Source organism: Anolis sagrei, chromosome 2, assembly GCF_037176765.1.
Source record: "Anolis sagrei isolate rAnoSag1 chromosome 2, rAnoSag1.mat, whole genome shotgun sequence".
Taxonomy (NCBI): Eukaryota; Metazoa; Chordata; class Lepidosauria; order Squamata; family Dactyloidae; genus Anolis; species Anolis sagrei.
Window position 1 is genome coordinate 264,715,137 of NC_090022.1, and position 23,965 is coordinate 264,739,101.

The 23,965-nt window shown below is 39.3% G+C and overlaps 1 protein-coding gene across 2 annotated transcripts in view; it reads left to right on the top strand.

Annotated features, from left to right (window-relative positions):
- Positions 1 to 16,313: 16,313 nt before the first annotated feature.
- AGGF1 (angiogenic factor with G-patch and FHA domains 1) overlaps positions 16,314 to 23,965 on the top strand; it is a 34,106-nt gene continuing 26,454 nt past the window's right edge. For both annotated transcript variants that reach the window (XM_060761631.2, XM_060761630.2), the window contains exons 1-5: positions 16,314 to 16,750; positions 20,206 to 20,308; positions 21,326 to 21,510; positions 22,206 to 22,352; positions 23,163 to 23,351. In XM_060761631.2, coding sequence (XP_060617614.2) covers positions 16,613 to 16,750; positions 20,206 to 20,308; positions 21,326 to 21,510; positions 22,206 to 22,352; positions 23,163 to 23,351 — 762 coding nt within the window. In that variant the 5' untranslated portion in view covers positions 16,314 to 16,612. The remainder of the gene's footprint in view (positions 16,751 to 20,205; positions 20,309 to 21,325; positions 21,511 to 22,205; positions 22,353 to 23,162; positions 23,352 to 23,965) is intronic.

The following is a 23,965-nucleotide window of genomic DNA, read 5'->3' on the forward strand; positions in this document are numbered from 1 at the left end:
TGAAACTATAGAGGCCTACGGCCTCGCAGAAACATGGCAGAAGTCCCTTTGGAAGACAAAACATCCAATTTTTCCTGAATTACACCACATCTGAGTGAACCTATCAAACCCTACCAGATACAGAGGGGTTACACATACCCACATCTTTAGAGCAGAGTTTCTCAAACTGTGCTCCTCCTGATGTTTTGGACTTCAATTCCCACAATTCCAAACAGCTGGTAAACTGACTGGGATTTCCGGGAGTTAAAGTCCAAAACACCTGGAGGAGGACAGTTTGAGAAACACTGCTTTAGAGTGTTGATTACAGATCTCAAACATTATTTGAAAAATCTCCTTAATCAAGCAGCAGCTGAGATCTTGAAATATAAATCACTCAGTGCTGTGATTCCCTCAATGCAGATGTCATTATTTGGCTTGAATCCAATGCCCATTTTTTTCTTGACCAAAGGACTTCTGAGTTCAACCTCTGGAACACTGAATCTTGGCATTAGTGTTCTGGTTTGTTTGTACTTCGTGTTTCTTATTTTGAATTGGACTTCCATATATTCTGCTGTTTTCTGAGGACATTTGTACCCAGCATCACTGACTTGAACTGTTGACTTCAGCTAGTTTACTTGTTTATGGTGTTTGTTTGGACTTAGGCCTTAATCAGTGGCCCTGTTTATAACACATACTCAGACTCAAACAGTGAGAAAAAAATGAGGTATAAGATGGCACAATAGGAAAAGATTAAATCTTCCATGCTCAGAATTAACACACATACAATAGCTGCTATTTTCAAAAAATGTAAAGGCTGGGGGTTGCTTTCATTCATCATCATGCTCATTTTTGTTTAGCACTCAGGATCTAATGGTAGATTATCTTCTCCAAAACTGGAAGTGTTCAATACAAGATGACAATGGTAAACAACAAAGAGAAGAGCACACTTTAGTTCCATCAATAAAGATTGATAGCCAAATAACTGTGATCAGTTCTTACTTTTGCTGCAATTAGAAAGAAATGCAAAAGCACAACTGTTCAGACAGGACTTTTAACTTGTTTAGATGTTTGTTAATGATTGATTTAATTATTTTATAATTTATTTGTTTTTATGTGATTAATTGAATTGGTTTATTGTTTATTTTATTTTAGTGATATAGTCAACTGCTTTGAGTGTAAGGAAAAGCTTTTTGAAAAAGCACTGAAAAAAATAAGAGTAGGATTATGGCAACCCCCCTCTAAGTCTTACTAAGAAAATCCCATTATGGGGGTCACCATAATCAATAATGACTTGAAGACACACAACAAAAACAATTGGCTTCCAAAGAAAATCAGGAAGAGTTTTGCAGCTTCTTTTGCTGTCAACATCCCGTCCAGTGCTACGATGTTAGTTAACTGCCTATGAGTAGAAATCTGAGAATTGAGCTCTGGTTTGTAGCTAGGAAGATGTTTCATGGAACCAACGTCTAGACTGCTATCCACAAAGGTCTTCTTGCACTGGGTTAGACCAGCTCTGGAGTTTCCTCCTGTTTGAGAAAGTGTTGCAGGACAGGCAGGGTAGGGGGGCAAGAAATAAAGGACGAAACCTGAAGCCTTTTCTAACACAAATCCCTCCCCAGTGTAAATTGTAGCTTTCTCACAATGACAGCAATTCAACTCCTACCAAATTTGTATGACGCACCCTAATCATCCCCCTCAAATGCAAATTTTGCCCTCAAAATATAAACCTCTGTTTCCTGCTTTTCACTCTCACATGCTATAAGTAAACTATGTACATATCTCTTGCAAAAGCACAGCAAATCCCCTTTTGTAATGCAAACTTTTTTCCCTGAAGTTGATGCCCTCATTTCCTATATGTACCACGTAAGCACTGCCATTTCCATGAATAAATATTACTAAAAATACCTACCAAGTTACTTTTACTAACTTAAAAAAAAACCTGAGCGCAGTTGCTAGCCAATTCTGGACAAAGAACATAGTGGCAACCACTCTCACGTGACATCACTCACCTCTGGACAAAATGTATGTACAAATTTGTATTGAACATGCAAATATGCATTTAGGTATGAGAATCAGCAGGGTGTTGTGGTTGGAGCGTTGGACTGTGACTCTGAAGATAAGGGTTCAGATCCCTGTTCAGCTACGAAAATCCATTTAATGATCTTCAGCAAGTCGTACTCTTTCAGCCTCCAATGAAGGCAAAAGCAAACCCACTCAGAATAAATCTTGCCAAGAAACCCATAGGATGGATTTACCTTTGGGTCATCATAAATTAGAATGACATGAAGGCTCAGAGCAGCAGCAACAACAAAATAATTACAATACGTTTACTGTATATACTCAAGTATAAGCCTAGTTTTTCAGCCCTTTTTTAGGCTGAAAAGGTTCCCCTTGGCTTATACTCAAGTCAAGGTTATTTATATTTTACTCTGTTATTATTATTATTATTATTATTATTATTATTATTATTATATTATCATTTTACTTTATTATTACATTTATTTATTATTGTTATTATTATTACATTTATTATTTTACTTTATTATTGTTGTTATTATTGTGTATATTATTTTAATCTGTTGCTGTTATTGTTACATTTCTATTATTTTACTCTATTATCATTTATTATTTTACTCTCTATTGTTATTGGAAGGCTACATAAGCAGATTTACATTGAAGAAGGTTAGAATAATGGTTTAATAGGAGTTGGGCAGTCTTATCTCAAATTACAGTTTTATGTAAATATTCAAAAACATTTAACTTACTGATGCTTCAATTAATGTAATTGTATTGGTATCTATTTTTATTTTGAAATTCTCACCCCCGGTTTATACTTGAGTCAATCCATTTTCCCAGTTTTTTGTGGTAAAATTAGGCGCCTCAGCTTATATTCGGTCAGCTTATACTAGAGTATATACGGTATATTCCTGAAGCTCTGCATCTCTGCATTTCTTCAGCCTTGCATGCACTGACAGTGTCAATGCAGGAAGAGAAACAGATGATAAAATGTAGTCAGTGAAGACATTTGAAAATTACAGCTTGGAAATAATATTTTTTGCACCAACCATCCTAGAATCCTCTAGTCAGGCTATAAAAAGCAATGTGAAAAACGTATTTAAGATCATGAAACTTCTAGTATCAAAAAATATAAAGGTTAAAGCACCAATGAATGCTTTACTATATTCACTGCATAATAGTCACAGTTTTTACCACATTTTTAAATGAAAAGGGGGGTGTAACTATTACACGATAGCAACTATTATGCAATGAAATATGGTAGATTTATATTTACCCCTATTCACTATTACCAAGAAATTCTGATTAGCATACAACATCCCCATTGTAAACCATCTAGTGTTCCCTTCCACATGTTACTCTCCTGCCCTAAATAACGTTACTCACTTGCCCACCTCCTTTCAGCAAGGGCACTTCACTCACTCACCCATCCATCTGCCCACCAGCTGGCATTTCAATCATGCACTCACTCGCTCACTCACTCATGTACACACTCACTAGCATATTTGTCTACCCACCTATTCACTCACTCACTTATTCACATGCCCATCCACCCATTTGCCCATCCCCTTTCAGACAGTGCCAGAAAGTGCCTGAAAGTCTCCTATCCAGGTACTAACTTTGATTAGTACATGGATAGGAGATTGCCAATAAATGGGCTGTACTGTGGGCTACATTTCAGGGGAGAGAACTGGCAAAACACTTCTGAGTATTCTTTGCCTTAGAAAATCCGATGAAATCCATGTAATCTCTGTAAGTCAACAGGTGACTTGAAGGTGACATATGCATATACAAAGCCAGGTGACAGGGTTTTTTTGGCAAGATTTGTTCAGAAGGAGGTTGCTATTGTCTTTCTCTAAGGGTGAATGTGATTTAGTAAAAGCCATGCAGTGGGTTTCCAAGGCTGAGAGGAAATTCAGACCCCATCCTCCTAATGCTCTAGTTCAACACTTTTACCATCACACCATGCTGGTTCTACAGGAAAAGTAGTTCATAGCTATCATTTGTGGTGATTATTTTTGGCATTAAATCTTGAAACTTTACATAGAGAATGTCCTTTATTTTAAAAAACTTAACATTTGTAAAACTGTGCATGCAGCATGTTGAGCAGTTCTATGAATAGCCTTAATGCTTACCTAATGAATGTATGTCATAAGTACACAATAGTATAAAATTGTACAGTGTCATTCACTGTCATGTCTATTTTGAAAGTGTTTCTTAACTACTGAATCACTCAAGCATTAAAATTCTAGAGGAAACACCTATATGTTTTTTCTCCTTTAGTGAACAATGGAAGTGTAAACTGCTTTAGCTCTCATGTAAAATGTTCATGTTACTCAAAATCTCATGGAAGCACAAAGGTTTGTCCCCAGTACTAAACTGGGGCCAAATAAATTGGAGTCACCTTTCAATTGCTGTGGGGAGTCCACACAACTTATGCCTGGATTTGCAGCACAAGCAATGCACCCAGCCATTCATTCTGTGCAAGGGGAAATGAGATTTGCTAATTTTGCTAAAATCTATGGGAAAAGCCAGGTTCAGTCCAACTCAGATCTAAGATCTAGAGAGATACTCGCAGGAACACCTCAGCAAGTGAGAGTCCAAAAGTGGCAAACTAAAACCCAGAACTTCATGGCTGATACCAAATGAGAGACTCCCCCCTGTGCACACAGAAGACTGGGAGACTTGGAAGGTGCTGAACAGACTGCACTCTGGCACCACGAGATGCAGAGCCAACCTTAAGAAATGGGACCACAAAGTGGAGTCTATGACATGCAAATGTGGAGAAGAGCAAACCACAGACCACCTGTTACAATGCAGTCTGAGCCCTGCCTCATGCACAATGGAGGACCTTCTCAGAGCAACACCAGAGGCACACCAAGTGGCCAGCTACTGGTCAAAGGATATTTAGTATAATGCCAAGTTTTTTTAACTTTGTGTTTTTTAAATACATTGCAACTGTACAATCAGTTTGCTTCTGATACGATAAATAAAGTCCAACTCAGTACAGATTTAGTGCCAGTTGCTACCCAGACTACACAACAAGAATTCCAGTTTTCTCTAGTTAAAAGTATGTTGAGAATCACTCATGCCTCTTCAAAGTAATAATTTACTTGAGGTAATTACAATGCATATCAACTACAGGGTCAGGTTCTTTACATAACACACCTATTAAATATATCTTTCACTCAATTTGTTCTGAATTATAGTCCTGGGGTAATAATGCATAAGGAGATTAATACTTATACATATTTTTCAGTGGCTGTAAATGTCATAAGTTCTGATAACCACCTCCAGTTGTTCCATAAAAAATGATACACTTATAGACTTTCTCAGAAAATGTGAGTCAACTAAATAAAGCCCCCAATTTAATTAACTTAGCAATCATTTATTTTTGCTCATTCTTTTTATTCTTTTTTATGCTATGTTTCCAATTTGTTTCATTTATTGTTTCATTTCTTTGATAAAATATGAACAAGATTTGTTATTTTGAAACTGCAATGGTGGAACTGTTACAATTTGACATCTGAAAATACTTGCATTATTATCTGCACTGCAGGGGTGACTATGCTTAGTAGTTTAACAGCTTGAAAAAAGAGCAAATGCAGACACATTTCCTTTGCTAGCTTTTCTAAATAGTGGCAGAAAAAGATGGAGAGCTGCAAATGAAGAATACTAGATGACCCCACAATGTGGGGGAAAGATATGTACCCCTTTCCATTTCCTGATCTTCCACAACATCATGTAAGGTATATCACTTACCCATCTCTTTTATTTGGGACTGAATAATGAACAATGCTGATCTCAGCAGCTCAGGTCTGCTTGCAATGTTTATCTTCCCCTAGTTATGTTCTAAGATGTGGGGGGGGGGGGGGAACTCCACCTCTTGGGGCATGTAGTCCCCCAAACTATTCCTTCAAACCTTGGCCATTACAGACTTCTCAGGCTGCCCTTTGTTGGTCAAGCTGGGAAAGAAGGCTGAACTGAATCTTCTGGAAGTAATTCATCCTTCTAATATGGCTCACCCTCTGCCCCCATCCCTCTACCCTGTTTAACATTTTCAAATTCTAATTTTTCAATTTTCAATTTGTTAGTTGTTTGCTCCGCCTCCAGAGAACCCCAGGGACAATCCTGTCTCTCTTATCCACCACAGTTGTCACCACTGTTCTAATAAAAGACTGGGCAACAATGACCTTCTCAATCACACGCGTCAAACGCAAGGCCTACCACATCATTTTATGTGGCCCACAAAACTTTCAATGCCAGGAAAACATAAGACCTCATCGGACTGGCAAAGGGAAAGGTGGGGAGGAGTGTGGGACAGTAGAGGGAATCATTTAACTCTGTTCCCTCACATCAGGGCTGTCTGCTGTCATCACAATATCCTTTCCTCCTTCAGATCCATCTTTCCCCCGCTTTTCTCTGCTTTGTGCCATTAGGACTCAGGTAACACGTGACTCCCAGAAAGGCACTCTGGGCTCTGATGAAAGTTGCCCTGCACCATGTGTTGGGTTCCATGAGGCTCCGTTTCAGCAGCGTGTAGAAATGAGAAGATGCAAAGAAGACTGTCTGATAAGGTCCATAGTTACATTTATACAATCTTATAATTACAAATTGCTCTTTGAAGGCAACAATAAGGCTAATGTGGCTCTTGGTGAAAATGGATTTGACACCCTTGCTCTAGATGGTTCTGGATTGCATTTCACACAAGCAATACAATTGGCTACTTGGCACAAGATTGTTGAAAGATTGTTGCAGTTGCCCTCTCCTGTTCCATAGAGACAGTTTATTATTTCAATTAACAACTGTAAGGCATGTCGTACTTCTTCCCATTGTTGCCAGGTTTGTTGATATGTTGTCAGTAATGTACTATCAAGTTGACTTCATTTTGTTGAGTTGGCAACCCTATGGGGCCCTAAATAACTCATGACCTCTTTACACGGGGCATTTTGCCCTGTTTTGCCACTTGTTTTAGTAGCAAGGACTGGGCCTGCCGTGCGCCATCACATGACACATGGCAGGTCCTGCCCACATTCCCCCCAAAGTAGAGAAGCACTAAAATTAATGGAATCACCAAAAGTTGAGAAGTGACTTGAATGTACATACAAGGACATGAATGGGACACCTCAAGACCCCTAGTCATCAACAATTCAGTCTGATAAACATGGCCTTCTTGATCAGGGCTAAGCTATATATTCATAAATTGCACATAGCACAGATCTCTCAGGATGGTGTCACTTAAGAACATATGACGTTCTGTTGTTCTTCTATACTTTCAATATTTTTTATGTTTTATCATAGGGTTTTCTTGGCATGATTTGTGCAGAAATAGTTTGCAATTGTCACGGAGGCCGTGACAGACTTTGTATTTCTAGGTGCAAAGATTACTGCAGATGCAGACTGTGGCCAGGAACTCAGAAGACGCTTACTTCTTGGGAGGAGAGCAATGTCCAGTCTCGACAAAATAGTAAAGAGTAGAGACATCAGACTGGCAACAAAGATCCGCCTAGTCAAAGCCATGGTATTCCCTGTAGTAACCTATGGATGTGAGAGCTGGACCTTAGGGAAGGCTGAGCGAAGGAAGATAGATGCTTTTGAACTGTGGTGCTGGAGGAAAGTTCTGAGAGTGCCTTGGACTGCGAGAAGATCCAACCAGTCCATCCTCCAGGAAATAAATCCCGATTGCTCATTGGAGGGAAGGATACTAGAGACAAAGTTGAAGTACTTTGGCAACATCATGAGGAGGCAGCAAAGCCTAGAGAAGACAATTAGGCTGGGGAAAGTGGAAGGCAAAAGGAAGAGGGGCCGACCAAGGGCAAGATGGATGGATGGCATCCTTGAAGTGACTGGACTGACCTTGAAGGAGCTGGGGGTGGTGACGGCCGACAGGGAGCTCTGGCGTGGGATGGTCCATGAGGTCACGAAGAGTCGGAGACGACTGAATGAATGAACAACAACAACAGTTTGCAATTGTTTTCCTTTTGGATTGAAAAAGTACAATTTGCTCAAGGTTACTAAATTCCTGAGTGGGGATTTGCGTCTTGGGCTCCTGTCTCCAACACTCAAGCTACTATACTATGTTGGTTCTCTTTAAGATTTAGAACATATAGTTGGAAATGGAAAAGGAAGTCATTGTCTCCAGGTTTATGGTCTTAATAGACAGAGCACTAAACATATTGAGATTCTTGTGAAGTTCCTTAGCTTGGTGGAATAGCTGCTGGGCAACAATAAGTAAGAGATTAAATTTGACAATCAGGAAGGCTGATTTTGAACCTACTTTGCTTCATTTCCCCTATCTACAGCCTGGTGGAATGGCTGCTGCTTGGTTCTGTACATATTTGTATGTAGAAAGCATTTCATAATCTGATCCTGCTCCCCCCCTCCCCACCTACCTGCCTGTCTGCCATCCGCTAACTCTAAAGAGTGCTAACTTTGAACAATACTTTTAAAAGACATACCTTTGAGACACAGCCTTTTATTCTTACATGATGGCAACTGCCTTAAAAATGAATTCTGTATCCTCTGGTAAATTAGCCCTTTGGCAGAAAAGGGTCCAAGCTGTAATTGCTGATAAAAAATATTCATAGCATGTGTTCCTTTCTTCTGTTATTACTAGATATGCTGTGAGTCAAGTCAGCATGGTGACTCATGCATTGATTGCTTCCACAAGTTGACGAGGGACCTTACAGAACTTCCAAGTTAAAGAAATATGCAGGAGGGTCAATGGCAGCACCTTCATTTGCAAGAGACAGGAAACATTTCCTCCAGTACACACCTGAATGGTTGGGGGAAAAAGGTCTGTCCAGGCAAATGAACATGTGCATGTAATAACATAAAGGCAATCTATTCTATGACCAGGTAATTACAGAAAACTACCCGAAAAGGGACTTTACATTGAGGATTTCTTTCTGTCTAACCATTAGACATTTTGTACTATTTGACACCCCCCCCCCCCCCCCCCGGTACTGTCTAAAATTAATATCCGGATTTGCAACTACACTTTTTTTTTCCATTTCTGTTTTATGTCTACATGGGAGAGCCAAGGTGATGTGGGAGATTAGGTTCAAGTCCATAGAACCTGAAAGGCACTTGGTGACCATAGGACACAAACTCACACTCAGTCCGATCTATCCCATAAGCATGTTGTGGAAATAATGTGGGAAAGAACAGAACCATGTACAATCAGGCCGTCATACCCATGAATTCAACCATTCACAGTTTGAAAATATTTCTTTAAAAAGCCAAAGCAAACCTTTATTTTACCATTTTATATAAGGAACATCATTTTGCAATGTCATGGTATATAATAAGACTTAAGCAGTCACAGATTTTGTATCCACAGAAGGTCCTGGAACCAAATCTCAGTAGTTTACCAAGCACCCATTGGATGTCATGTTGAACTCATTGCATCAAAGCTGGGATATAAACTTCAACAGATATTTAAAAATTCAGCAAATGTTGCAGCTGGACTCCATTCCAAAAATGGCGATGACTCATTATTTCATTGCCTCAAAATGCATTGCTAGGTGTAACCCAATTATATGCAACACCTGGTAGTGACTTTAATTATTCGCTTTGAAAGTCTTCTTTAAGAATCTTAGTTAAGAAGGAGTGGGATACTCATTACTTTCAAACATACTGTTAGTGACTTGGTATCATTGTTGCAAACTTAGGGCAGCCCTCGTTACTAAGAAGATACTAGAAAAACTAAAACATATCTTAAATCAGAGCCATTTTTTTGCCATCATTGAATCAAGGGGACCCCATTTGGGGTTGATACCCACAGCTTAAGTGCCTTAAATGAATCTGTCAAATTCATCAATTTTATAAAAAGGCAAATCACTGAATTAAAGACTTTTTGAGCAACTTCCCAAAGATATGCACAGTGAACACCACTAACTTTTACTATACTATGAAGTTTGTTTGCTATAGTTAGCTAAAGTTTTGTTGCATTTGTATTCTTCATGGAGCAGCAATTTCGCCTTAGCAATCGCTTGACAGATTTTGGTTTTTAAATTAGCATATCTGTCACATATTTTCAGTCTTTAAATAGACCCAAATATTCATGGGAAAAACTTATAGTTTCTAAAGTGAAGACAAGATTGAAGCAATGATATAAAAATGGAATTGTCCATCACCTATTGAGCCGAAACTATGAGACATTTCCAAACCTCAGAAAAGTATTGGTTCCACTGCCAAAAGTTGTCTGAGAAGGATATATCACTTATCACTTCGCATTTGAAAGTTTTGCAACATAGCTTCCATGAATATTTGTCTGTTTCTGATGCAAGTACAAACCTGATTCAAGATCCATATTCAGTTAATGTATGTGAATGAGATGGGATCACAGCAACAGAGGACAAGCTAATAGAAATATTCACGGATGGTGCTCCCTAATTGCAATTCAAGCACCAGTCCCTTCCAAATTTCTGGGCTCACTTACAAGCAGATATTCCAGTGCCATCAAAGAGGCTTAGGGAAGTATTGATGCTTTTTGAAATGATATGCTTACATGAAAAATAATTTTTGGTCCTTATTTTACAAATACATAAACATAAAATCATTTGAAAAACATAGGATCAGAATTCACAATACAAGTTTCAAAAAGCCTGCAAGTGAAATGCAACAGAATAGGATGGACAAGAAACCTCTTCCAGAAAATTAGAAACATTGGAGGTAAATTTCAGGCAAAAATGGGCATGATCAAAAACAAAGATGGCAGGGACCTAACAGAAGCTGAAGAGATCAAGAGAAGTTGATGAGACTATTCAGAAGTATAATAATATTGAGGAGAGCTTTGATAGTGTGGTGAGTGAATTAGAACTAGACATCCTGAGGAGTAAAGTTGAATGGGCCTTTAAGAAGCATTGCTAATTATGAGGCAGCAGGAGCCTTATAACCAAGATAAAAAAAAGAAAATGCAAAAGCTGAGTTGCAGTTAAACATAAAAAACCAAGATTATGACAACCAGAATGATTGATAACTGGCAAATAAAGGCAGTGGCAGACTTTGTATTTCTAGACGTGAAGATTACTGCAGATGCAAACTGCAGCCAGGAAATCTGAAGACATTTACTTCTTAGGAGGAGAGCAATGACCAATCTCGATAAAATAATGAAGAGTAGAGACATCACACTTGAAACAAAGATCCTCATAGTTAAAGCAATGGTATTCCCCATGGTAACCTATGGATGTGAGAGCTGGACCATAAGGAAGGCTGAGCAAAGGAAGATAGATACTTTTGAACTGTGGTGCTGGAGGAAAATTCTGAGAGTGCCTTGGACCGGAAGATCAAACCAGTCCATACTCCAGGAAATAAAGCCTGACTGCTCAGTTGAGGGAAGGATATTAGAGGCAAAGATGAAGTACTCTGGCCACATAATGAGAAGACAGGAAAGCTTTGAGAAGACAATGATGCTGGGGAAAATGGAAGAGAAAAGGAGGGGCAGACCAAAGGCAAGATGGATGGATGGCATCCTTGAAGTGACTGGCTTGACTTTGAAGGGGGGTGGCCATGGCCAACAGGGAGCTCTGGTGAGGGCTAGTCCATGAGGTCATGAAGAGTTGGAGGCGACTGAACAAATAACAACAACATTTTTTAATTTTTAGCAAATTGTTCCAGGTAAAATATTATAACACTAATGTGAGAACTTACTTCTTTCTCTGGTCTCTCCAAATCTGATGAACAACTTTAAATAAATATTTGATGCACTTTAAGCTTTCAAATCATGAGTGGACTGCAGCAACTAGATATTTTAAGGGGGACCTTGGTAAAAAAAAAAAAAGGTTATAAACTGTTGATTTAGGCTAAAGAATTCTGGAGAAATTGAAACTTTGTACACATGAGTGGTAATTTGGCTGGTCCCAATAGAGGCATTCTCAAACTAAGCCTCTTTGGCGGGAGTCTGCAGCCAAAAAAGTGTAAAAATATTCAAAAGAACTTATGAATGTAACAGCTATACTAATCAACGACTTACATTAAATTCTGATTGAAATGAACTTATTGCAAAATGGAATGTTGTTGTGTTGTTCAAGTCATTGCTAACTTGTGGGAACACTTGGGCAAACCTAATATAGTGTTTTCTTGACAATATTTATTCAGAAGTGGTTCCTTTGCTTTCATCAGAAGTTCGAAAGTGTGATTTGGTAAATCATTGTGCGGCTTGGTAAATCGTTGTGCAGCACCCTGCATTGTCCTCTTGCCATCCCACAGTGAAATCCATCTGTCCCCAGCTTGCTCCTGCCTTGTCCTCGATTTGTTCTATGAGAACGCAGGTAGTCTCCTGTGTTCTCAGAACTGGCGCTTAGCATGCTGCGTGCACAGAGCTGGCATGGAGCCTCACTGGAAACAGTCATGCATCATGTAATGGGCTCCATTGGGCTCTGTCCTGTCTGCATCTCAGCAGCATCTTAGGACAGTACTGAAAGCCCATGTGATGAGGATGAATGAAAGTCAGTCTCCTGAGGATATCCAGGTATTTAGAAATATCAGACACAAACTGTGCCTTGATAAAGTCTGTATTGTTCTGTCTGCTTTTCATTGAACTGTCTGGGCTTGCATGACCCTCTTCATTGTTTCAGAGGCTGACTCCTTTTGTGCATTATTTATATAATTACCCTATCACAGACTCTTTGCATTGCCTTAATCCATGTGATTAGCTCAGCCTGGGCAAACTATTTGAAATGCTCTGTCTTCAAATGAACAAATGACAGCTCTCTATTCTTCACACCATGGGGGAAACTCCATCCATCTCTGATGCCAGCAGGAGTCCCCAGCCAATGAAAGCCCAGATCCTAACTTGACCATTTTTGAGCCAATCAGGGGGGGGGGGGGAGCTGGTCTTTTGATTGGCGAGTTTTAAAAACTTTTATCACAGGGAATAAAATGTCTTGCACTACCTTGCATGGGTATGTTTTAGAGTGGAGACTCTGAAAGACATCCTTTCAGGCCTGAAAGTTAATAAACTTATGTCTATTGCCTTCATACCACTTGCCTTTACTACTTACTCAGCATCTGGCTGTCAAAGTAGCAATGTGCACCAGACAATAGATCCACACCACTCCTTTGCAGCCAGCTTAATTTCGACTTCAATCATACCATTAACAATGGGAGCAACGTTTCAAAAATTATAAAATTATTAATTAATTAATCATACATAGTGTAATTTTGGAAGTTGAGAAGGAAATTAGCTGCAGGTAGTATTTTACCAGAATTTTTAAAAATTAGTTAACTACAGAAATATAAACCATTTTACCTCAAATATGTCGACAGTAAAATTCATTGATTAGTCCACTGACCATATCAACAGTAAAGGACAAAAAACAAGAAAATACACAAATACGTCAATATTTATACAACCTATGGGAGACATAAATAACTATTTGCAACTGCCAGGTTGGAATGCAGAGAACACAAACTTAGCTTGAAAACCAACCAATCAAACCTGAGTTGATGGAAGGTGCATCTACAACACTGTTGAATTAATGCAGTTTCACACCAGTTTAACTGCCATTGCTCCATGCTATGGAATAATATGAGTTGCAGTTTGGTGAGGCACCATCACTCTTTGGCAGAGAAAAATAAAGATCTTGTGAAACTACAGCTCCCAGGATTCCAGAGCATTGAACCATGGCAGTTAAAGTGCTGTCAAACTGCATTAATTCTTCAGTGTAGATACAACCTGATTTCTGCCTGACAGTTGCAGATCTTAAGCCCCTATTACTTCTGCAGGTGGGGAAGAAAATAATATAGTATTTAAAAAAATATTTTTGTTAACATTTTCTAATTAATAAAATCATTAAGTAAGTAAGAAGAGAAAAAGAAAATCATATGGTCTTGAAAACCCTGCAAAACAATAGCTTCAGAAACACCCTTATCTCCCTCCTTTTTGCATCTTTCAAAGTAGTTTGTTATTTTGCAACAGGAAAATATCACGCAAAACTTCTTTTTCTTAAAGAAAAGGTCCTAGTGTGAAGTCAGAGGCCTTGCTAGAATGCAAATCAAGATTTCACCATCACAGTTAATAGTCCCCTATCACCACCTACTGGAGATTAATGGAAGAACTAAGACGTTTGAAACAAAAAATCCATAACTTTGTAAAAAAAAAAAAATGAAATACAGGTTATTTATTTATTTATTTATTTAGAAGTTTTATATACCGGTCTTCTCACCTCGAACGAGGGACTTAGGCCAGTTCACAACATGTGTTCAAATACAATAATATACAAAAACAACACAATGCATCATCATTACAGATTAAAATATAAGTACAGTAAAAAACATCATCATCACATTACCCAAGCCGAATCGTCAATACAGTCACAGTCACAGTTCATCATCCTCCTTCCATGTGGACGAAGGTTATAGATTCAGTCCTCAAATGCCACATTCCAAAGCCAGGTCTTTATTAGTTTCCTGAAGGTCAGGAGGGAGGGAGCTGATCTAATCTCTAGTGGGAGGGAGTTCCAAAGCCGAGGAGCCACCACCGAGAAGGCCCTGTCCCTCGTCCCCACCAAACGTGATTGCGAAGGTGGTGGGACCAAGAGCAGGGCCCCTCCGGAAGATCTTAATAACCTTGATGGTTGCATCTACATGGCAGAATTAATGTAGTTTGACACCACTTGAATTGCCATGGCTCCATGCTATGGAATCGTGGGAGTTTGGTGAGGAACCTGTAGTCTTGGACAGGGAAGGTTAAAGTACTTGTGAAACTACAACCACCAGGGTTCCATAGCATTGAGCCATGACAGTTCAAGTGGTGTCAAACTGCACTAATTCTGCAGTGTAGATCATGCATAGGTAAACATGGGCTGTCAACACCGTTTCAAGCATTCAGGACTTTGGCTCCCAGAAGTCTCAGCCAAGTAGGCCAACGATGAGGAATTCTGGGAGTTGAAGTCCAAAACACCTGGAGGGCCAAAATTTGCCCACGCCTGGAAATCCTTTGGCTCATTTCAAGTGTTTAGGACTTCAACACAGTTCTGGAATTCACTCCCCGGAGAAATTAGGCAAGCGCCCACCCTGGCAGCATTCAGGAAGAGCCTGTTCCAGACTTGGCTGTTCCAGTGTGCCTTCAACCCCATTGTTTTGTCCCACCTGAACTTCCTTCCAGATACACTACACTGCTCATCTCACCCAGCGTTTTTAAACGTTGTAATCTTTGCAACTGGCCTTGCCCATTGTGCCTAATTATTGTGATTTTATATTGCATTGTGTGTTTACTCTGTATTGTTTTTTGCATTATTATTTTCATTATAATTTATTGCTGTATTTTTATGTTATATATTTGCTTTGTTGTTGTTGGGCTTGACCTCATGTAAGTTGCCCCGAGTTCCCTTGGGGAGATGGTGGCAGGGTATAAATAAAGTATTATTATTATTAACACCCAGAAGCCTCAGCTAAGTAGGCCAACAGTGAGGAATTCTGGGCGCTGAAGTCCAAAACACCTGGAGGGCCAAAGTTTGCCCATGTCTGGCAATCCTTTGGCCCTTTCAAGTGTTTAGAACTTTGACTCCCAGAAGCCTCAGCCAGGTAGGCCAACAGTGAGGAATTCTGGGAGCTGAAGTCCAAAGCATCGGGGGGGGGGGGGGGTTGTTTGCCCATGTCTGGCAATCCTTTGGCCCTTTCAAGTGTTTAGGACTTCGGCTCCCAGAAGCCTCAGCCAAGTAGGTCAACAGTGAGGAATTCTGGGAGCTGAAGTCCAAAACACCTGGAGGGCCAAAATTTGCCCACACCTGACAATCCTTTGGTCATTTCACGTGTTTAGGACTTCAGCTGCCAGAAGGCTCAGCCAAGTAGGTCAACGGTGAGCAATTCTGGGAGTTGAAGTCCAAAACATCTGGAGGGCCAAAGTTTGCCCATATCTGGCAATCCTTTGGCTTGTTCAATTGTTTAGGACTTCAACTCCCAGAAGCCTCAGCTAAGTAGGCCAATAGCGAGGAATTCTGGGAGCTGTAGTCCAAAACATCTGGAGAGCCAAAGTTTGCCCACGCCTGGCAATCCAAGTAGGCCACCAGTTTTATCTACTCAATCCATTTTGGACTTGGCAATCCTTTGGCTTGTTTTAAGAGTTTAGGACTTCAACTCCCAGAAGCCTCAGCTAAGTAGGCCTTCTGGGAGCTGAAGTCCAAAACATATGGAGAGCCAAAGTTTGCCCACGCCTGGCAATCCTTGGCCGGACTTCAACTCCCAGAAGCCTCAGCCCAGTAGGCCAACGGTGAGGAATTCTGGGAGTTGAAGTCCAAAACTCTAGGGAAAGAGTTTAAACTGACAGACGCTCCCCGCATGACGTCTACGCCTCTGCCTAACGTCACTTCCTCCTTGGCTAGGAGCAACATCCGGGGCTTGTGGTGGTCCTCAAGAAAGTTTTCAGAGTCAAGTGGCGCTTGTTTATTTTCCGGCAAGGAAAGCGGCGGAAGAGGGGAGGGAACCCTTGGGCCCGCCCCCTCCCACCCTCTCGCGCGGCCGTTGCCATGGCAGCGCCGAGGGGCGTTGGAGGCGGAGGCCTGTTCCCTTCTTGCCGCGCCTCCTCCTCCTCCTTCTCCCGGCCGCTGCGTCTCAGTCCGGCTCGCTGAGGAGGCCTCTGCTTCCGCCCCTTCAAGAGAAGGCAGCCACAAGAATGGCAGACGAGCTGGAGACGCTGCGAGAGGAAGTGGCTGCGCTGGAGGCCGAGGTGGGCGCCTGTCGGAGCCGCCTGGAGCGGGAGAAGAAGCGCCGCCTCAAGGCCCAAGCTGCTGCGGCCAAGTGGAGGAGACAGGTACCAGCTCCACCAGGCATGGACCAACTTGGGCCCGCCCTCCAGGTGTTTTGGACTTCAACTCCCACCATTCCTAACACCCTCAGGCCCTTTCCTTTTCCGCTTAAGCAGCTGAGGGGGAAAAGGAAGGGGCCTGAGGCTGTTAGGAATGGTGGGAGTTGAAGTCCAAAACACCTGGAGGGCTGAAGTTTGCTTATGCCTGTTCTAGCGCCTATAAAACTAACAGAGAGAAAGAAATTGTAGCATACTTTCAAAATTTTTTATTGATTTATGTGCACACAGGGAACAAAACCGACACCAGAGAAAAAAACCCCAAAAAACAAAACAAAATACAACCCCCCCCCCCCCAGAAAAAAAGATATACCCACAAGCACTTTACCAGAACCAATGATTGCTGCACATTGCACATCGCACTTGCCCTAAAAACCCTTTATGCACCTCCTGTCAAATCAGCACTTTTAATCCTTGTACCCACCTTTTGGCCCAGCCCAGTTTTACTGTGTTTTAATGTACTGTGCTTGTTGTTTATTTTTGCTTTAATTTGTTTTAATTGTTTGATTTGCTTGATTGTATTGTTATGTTGTATTGTTGTGGCCTCGGCCTGTTGTAAGCCGCATCGAATCCTCTGGGAGATGTTAGCAGGGTACAAATAAAGTTTAATAATAATAATAATAATATACAAAAGAGTATGCAAGTTTACAGAATGGTATACAGTCAGTGCTCATTAAGCATATGAAAAATCAACTTCGACTGTACAGTTATACCTTAACATTTATTGTCCCTCTAACCAGTGTTTCTCAACCTGGGGGTCGGGACCCCTGGCGGGGTTGCCAGGGAGTGTCAGAGGAGTCGCCAAAGACCATCAGAAAACACAGTATTTTCTGTTGGTCATGGGGGTTCTGTGTGGGAAGTTTGGTCCAATTCAATTGTTAGTGGGGTTCAGTATGCTCTTAGAGTGTAGGTGAACTATAAATCCCAGCAACTACAACTCAAATGTCAAGGTCTATTTTCCCCAAACTCTACAATTGTTTACATTTGGGTATATTGAGTGTTCATGTAAAGTTTGGTCCAGACCCACCATTGTTTGAGTCCACAGTGCTCTCTGGATGTAGGTGAACTACAACTCCAAACTCAACGTCGATGCCCACCAAACACTTCCCGTGTTTTCTGTTGGCCATGGTAGTTTTGTGTGTCAGGTGTGGTTCAATTCCGTCATTGCTGGAGTTCAGAATGCTCTTTGATTGTAGATGAACTATAAATCCCAGCAACTACAACTCCCAAATGACAAAATCAATCCCCCCCAACCCCACCCCAATCCAATTTTGGGCATATTGAGTATTTGTGCCAAATTTGGTCCAGTGAATGAAAATACATCCTGCTTATCAGATAATTGCATTACAATTAATAATAGGAGGAAAATTACAATTATGAAGTAGCAAAATAATGTTATGGTTGGGGGTCACCACAACATGAGGAAATGTATTAAGGGGTCGCGGCATTAGGAAGGTTGAGAAACACTGCTCTAACCCCACACCCATGAACCCAACCTCCATGACCTCCGACACCACTCAGTATGGATCCCATAACTAACCCACAGCTACCCACATAATAATAATAATAATAATCATCATCATCATCATCATCATCTTTATTTATACCCTACCACCATCTCCCCAATGGCGACTTGGAGTGGCTTACATGGGGCCAAGCCCTTCCACATGCACAATGGAGGACCTTCTCACAGTGACACTAGAAGCACTCCAAGTGGTCAGCTTCTGGTCATAGGAAATTTAGTTTTTAACTTTGTTTGTGGCTTTTTTAAAATATACATTATAACTGTAATCTCAATTTGCTTCTGACATGATAAATAAAAATTACCATGGCTCAGTGCTATGGAATCTTGGCCATTGTAGTTTTACAAGTTCTTCTCTGCCAAGGAGTGATGGTGCTTCAACAAACTAAAAATCCTGGATAAGTCACACACTCTCAGAAAACCCCATGATAAGTTAGAAATGACTTGAAGGCACACAATCACAACAACAAACTGTTGCATAACCACCCCTTCCTCTTCCTCCTCTAGCATAGCTTCCCTCAGTAATGTTCCTATTCTGGGGGGGAAAACCATTCTGCTCTGTTTTTGCCTTGCCCAGAGTGCTCTGTTGGATTAATTTAGGTCAGAAGTGGCCAGTGGCATATCCCATCTTCCCACATAACATGGCCAATGGCCAAGGATTGTGGGAGTTACTATTCCGGCATCTGGAGAACAGATTTCCTTCATCTGATGAGTAAAAAGAACAGATCTGTAAAAATTGCTTTCTATTTTATATCTTTTACATTTATCATATCTTGCCATTTCTTCAAGGAAACTTACAGAAGCATACATGTTTCCAGATCTTGCCCTGTCCTACAACTACCATACCTTGTGAGATAGGTTAGGATAAGGGAACTTGACATCCAAGAATTAAGCCACGTTGGGTCCCATATGAGTGAAATTTGGAATATAAATTAAAATAATTAAATAAAATATATTAACTATATGATTAAATAGAGTTGTGTATTTGGGCTTCCTGCTTTTGGTGTTCTAGCTATTGCATTGTAGGGCAGTGGCCATATAGGCAAGGCATCTGTTTGTTACTCTGCAGTTTATTCCAGTTTCTTGTGTTTTGCCCTCATCCTGTCTGTCTCCAACCTGGTCACCAACTCCACTCATGTCATGTAGCCGTTTTTTGAAAAAATGAAATGCTAGTGCCTGTCTGAAAGCTTTTATCTTGGTGGAGATTACTTGGGGTTTTGTAGTAGTTTCTTATTTGTGACGTGAAGGAAAACTCTTTATTTGTTTTTGCTCGTCAAATTCCAGGACTAGGGGTTAGCGAGCAGGTTCCAAGTATAAATTCTAGTGAAGACTTAGATCAATTCATATTTGTACCCTTAAAGTCAACCTGCCAATTTCTGTCACCCATTTCCTTGTTAGTGTATGTACCTAATACCTTTCTATGTCCTCCCTCAGATTTTGAATTCTTCCATTCTTCAGTTTGTCATCTTTCCTTACGCATGCCATAACATTATCTGGAGAATCCAGAAAATTCCTACAGAGGACCTATATTGTTCTATGTTGGTATAGTCAAGTGACAGGGATAGTTGTACTGCATATCAGAATTTGCCCTCCTCATTAAATTACCATATACTGATTGCTGACAGCCATGGAGGGCCCAGAGATAGCACTTGTCCCCTTTTCACCCATGGTCATATTTGTGAAACTAGCAGTTATGTACTGATATACATGACTTTGTAAGGTTTCGACATAGCAAGTAGGTGGAGAATTGTACTTCCTTGACCAACAAGTCTTTGTTTTTATGCATAAAAAGTATGTACACCACCACTGATGTCTTTAAAGTGTTCCTGCCAGTCTTTCTGATTTTCCCTCATCCAGCTTCTAAATACGTTTTTTTTTTTAGGTTGAAGAACTGAATAAGAAAATCAGTGAGAGCAAAGGAAACAAGAAGGCAACATGCACTGTAGAAGTACAGACAGAAGATGTTTCATCATGGTCAGATTCAGGTAGCTAGCCAATGGTGCGACTTAATGAAGTACTCATGGTTTGCTCAGTAACCTTAAACTTGTAGCTTTGTTTCCTAATGTACATATGTAACAGAAATAACTAAATTAATTCTGCTGCTCTATTATGGGAATGCCAGTATTCAGAACATTCTGCCATATTGGTTTTTCCTGGCTGATTTAATTGTGTTCTATAGTAGTCCTTGTTTTCATGTAATCCTACAGTTTGGTAAAATGTTAATTTAAATCTTGATGTAAAGAATCAAGGTTGGATTGATGTAATATCCTCAGTGTGGGACTACATTTGAAACTACAGTGGCAAAGAGGCTTATGTATGTGTTCTTATTGCTTTTCCATGTGCCCAGCTGATGATAAGAGACAAGGTCTTCTCACTGACTGCACAAGTATTGTGGAACATTTTGCCCTATGATGTAAGAGTAGCTTCATAAACTGAATGTCTTTTGCTCACAAGTTTTTTCCTGCTCTGTGTTTGTTTTGTTTACAGATTGTTTTATCTGTGACCCTGATCTCTAAAATCATAGAATCATAGAATATTTTTATTATAAAATAGAAAGGGGAAACCAATTGGTGTATTTCAGTATGAACTTTTGTGGATTGCAGACCAGTTCTTTGGGCATATGAGGAAGTGTATTGAATGTGTAATGTGTTAGGTTGTTAACTGTTTCTATACTGTAGCACTGAATTTTTGCTGTTTGTATTTGTTGTATTTGTTGTGAACCGCTGTGAGTCACCTTCGGGCTGAGAACAGCGGTATATAAGTAAGGTAAATAAATAAATAAATAAAGCTACAAAAGCTCAGTTAGTTTAACAGACTGTTTCCCCATTCATCTTTCCTTTTTATGCTGCAGTACAGCTATATTGTTTTTGAATTTTTATTTGATCCATTCTTTTATATTGTGATTTAAAATCTTGTGATCTATTTGTACTATTTTATTTTTATAGAAATGAAATATTATATAATTTATATAAAATACGGCTAATTTTACATTTATTTTGCAGATTACTACTACCATAATTATAATAGTTCTGATCCTCATGATTTACCCAGTATACCAGTGCAGTCAGATAATACAGAATCAAACTACAAATGTGCAGATGAGTTACAGTTAAGTGATCATTCACATGTAAATGGCACAAAGCATGATGAGCAAGGGAAACATGACTGTATAATCCACAATGATCAGGTGAGCTGCATTTTGTTATTATATTTCTGATCTGTTTTGCCGTCAAGATGTTGATGTGTACATTTATCATGTATTATTTTTATGATAGCCCTATGTTTGTAGTATAAAAGAGGATCCATGAAAAACTAGCTAAGTAGGCATTATTGAACCTGCATGTACTTACCCAATGCAAATATTCTTTTCAAAAAAATACTATGGTTCTTGTTATTTCATATGTTCTCATATACAATGTGATCCTACTTTATGTTGCTGTAGTCAACAATGCAATTTTTGATGAAGAAAAAGGTTGAATTCTTCAGATAGTTGTATTGATTTTTTTTCATCCATGCTGCATCAGCAGTATAGAATAAGGCCATTCTTGGCTCCTGGTGCTTCGTAAAAAAGAGCTTTATTGATTAATTATTAATTTCATATAGTACTGTATTTTAATATTATAATTGAGATGGGGTGAACATCTAACTCCTGTGGACAAAATGCATAAGATAGTCTATTATAGTAGTTAAGAGTGCTAAGTGAAGCTGGATCCCAGGTCCATCAGGGTCTTAAAAGACAACCTTGGGAATAGCAGTATTTTTGGCATGCTGTTTCCCATCTATGATAGCTATATTTTCTAGTACTCTTATGGTAGGAAACAACAAATTGTAAAATATTCTGTGCTTCACCAAGTTGTCATTCATGTTGTATTTCTTTTTTAGAAATCAGAAGATCTTTTGTTAACAGAAGGTACATTAGCAGAAAGTCTAAGAGCTGCTGCAGAAGCTGCTGTATCACAAACAGGATTCATATATGATGAAAGCACTGGATTATACTATGACCATAGCACTGGATTTTATTATAATTCGGTAAATATTTAATTTATTACTTTGTGAAATAAATACATTTTACTAACAAATATAAGCTAATTGGATTTATTAAAAACAGTTCTTGTAACAAATATTTTGTGAATGGCTTTTTCTTGAAGTAATAGGCAATGCTAAGAAAACAAAAATAATGCTCACCAAAATGAAATATCCACTTTCTAAGGCACTAGATAACTTCATACAAATTGGCACAAGAGTAGTAATAACAAGGGTCTGGAACAGTACAAAGGCCTTCAACTGGAAACCTGATACTAAAATTTTGATACATTGCCTTAGTGAAAACATTAATTTCTCAAGTAGGATTTGGATAGGTACAATTTTGTACTGAAGTTGTGAAGGCCATTCCCTCAACTTCATCTATTTTACTTGCACATATGGAATAACAGTTAACTCAGTAATGTCTACATATTACATTTCTATGCAAAAGATGTTCAAGAACTAAATTGTGAGGTGTAGAATGTCTACATTTTCTCTGCCAGTCCACATTGTACCTTACATATATAAAAACATCAAAACATTCTGTAGTTTTGCTTATGCATATTTTTTTGATGGTCTCAAATATAATTTACCATTTTTATAGATATGTACATACATTTTTGCTAAACCTTCGCTTGCTGTACTGAACTCTTTTCAGCTATTACTGATTTAGATTTAGTTTTAGTTGTATCTTCCTTGCATACTTTCTATTTCCTAAACTTGTGCATACTTCCATTTTTAATCATGGTATTTTCATGTATGGTTTGTTTATTAAGTTTTGAAATACGTATTTCCTTTTTAATGATTTTCTTAAAGGAATCCCAATTGTATTATGATCCAGCCACTGGAATTTATTACTATTGTGATGTTGAAAGTGGTCGATATCAATTCCATTCACGAGTGGATCTCCAGTCTTATGGAAGTGAAAATGCTCAGCACAGCAAAGATAAAAAAAGCAAAAAGAAGAAAAAAGATGCAGAGTGGTCAGTGGCAACTGAGCAGAAGGTAACGTTTTCAAGAAGCAATTTTGTTAAACATATATCTTGGAATACATTTATTTTAAACATATATTTTGTTATATGCTGTAGATCAGGGGTCCTCAAACTAAGTCCCGGGGGCCGGATGCGGCCCTCCAAGGTCATTTACCCGGCCCTCGCTCAGAGTCAACCTAAGTCTGAAACAACTTGAAAGCACATAGCAATAACAACAATCCTATCTCATCAGCCAAAAGCAGGCCCACACTTCCCATTGATATACTAATAATTTTATATTTGTTGAAATTGTTCTTCATTTTAATTATTGTATTGTTTTTAAGTGTTTTTTGTACTACAAATAAGATATGTGCAGTGTGCGTTCATTCATTCATGTTTTTTTTCAAATTATAATCCGGCCCTCCAACAGTTTGAGGGACTGTGACCTGGCCCTCTGTTTATAAAGTTTGATGACCCCTGCTGTAGATCATATTTAAAATAAAATAGTGTTTAGTCTCAAATTTTAACAATTTAGAGATATGATAACTCTCAGATGTGTTCATTTGTACTATCTGATATAGATATTAAAGGAAAGAAGGCACTGAAGAACAGGCCTTCAGTGCCTTCTTTTTATCTGCATGAATTGAT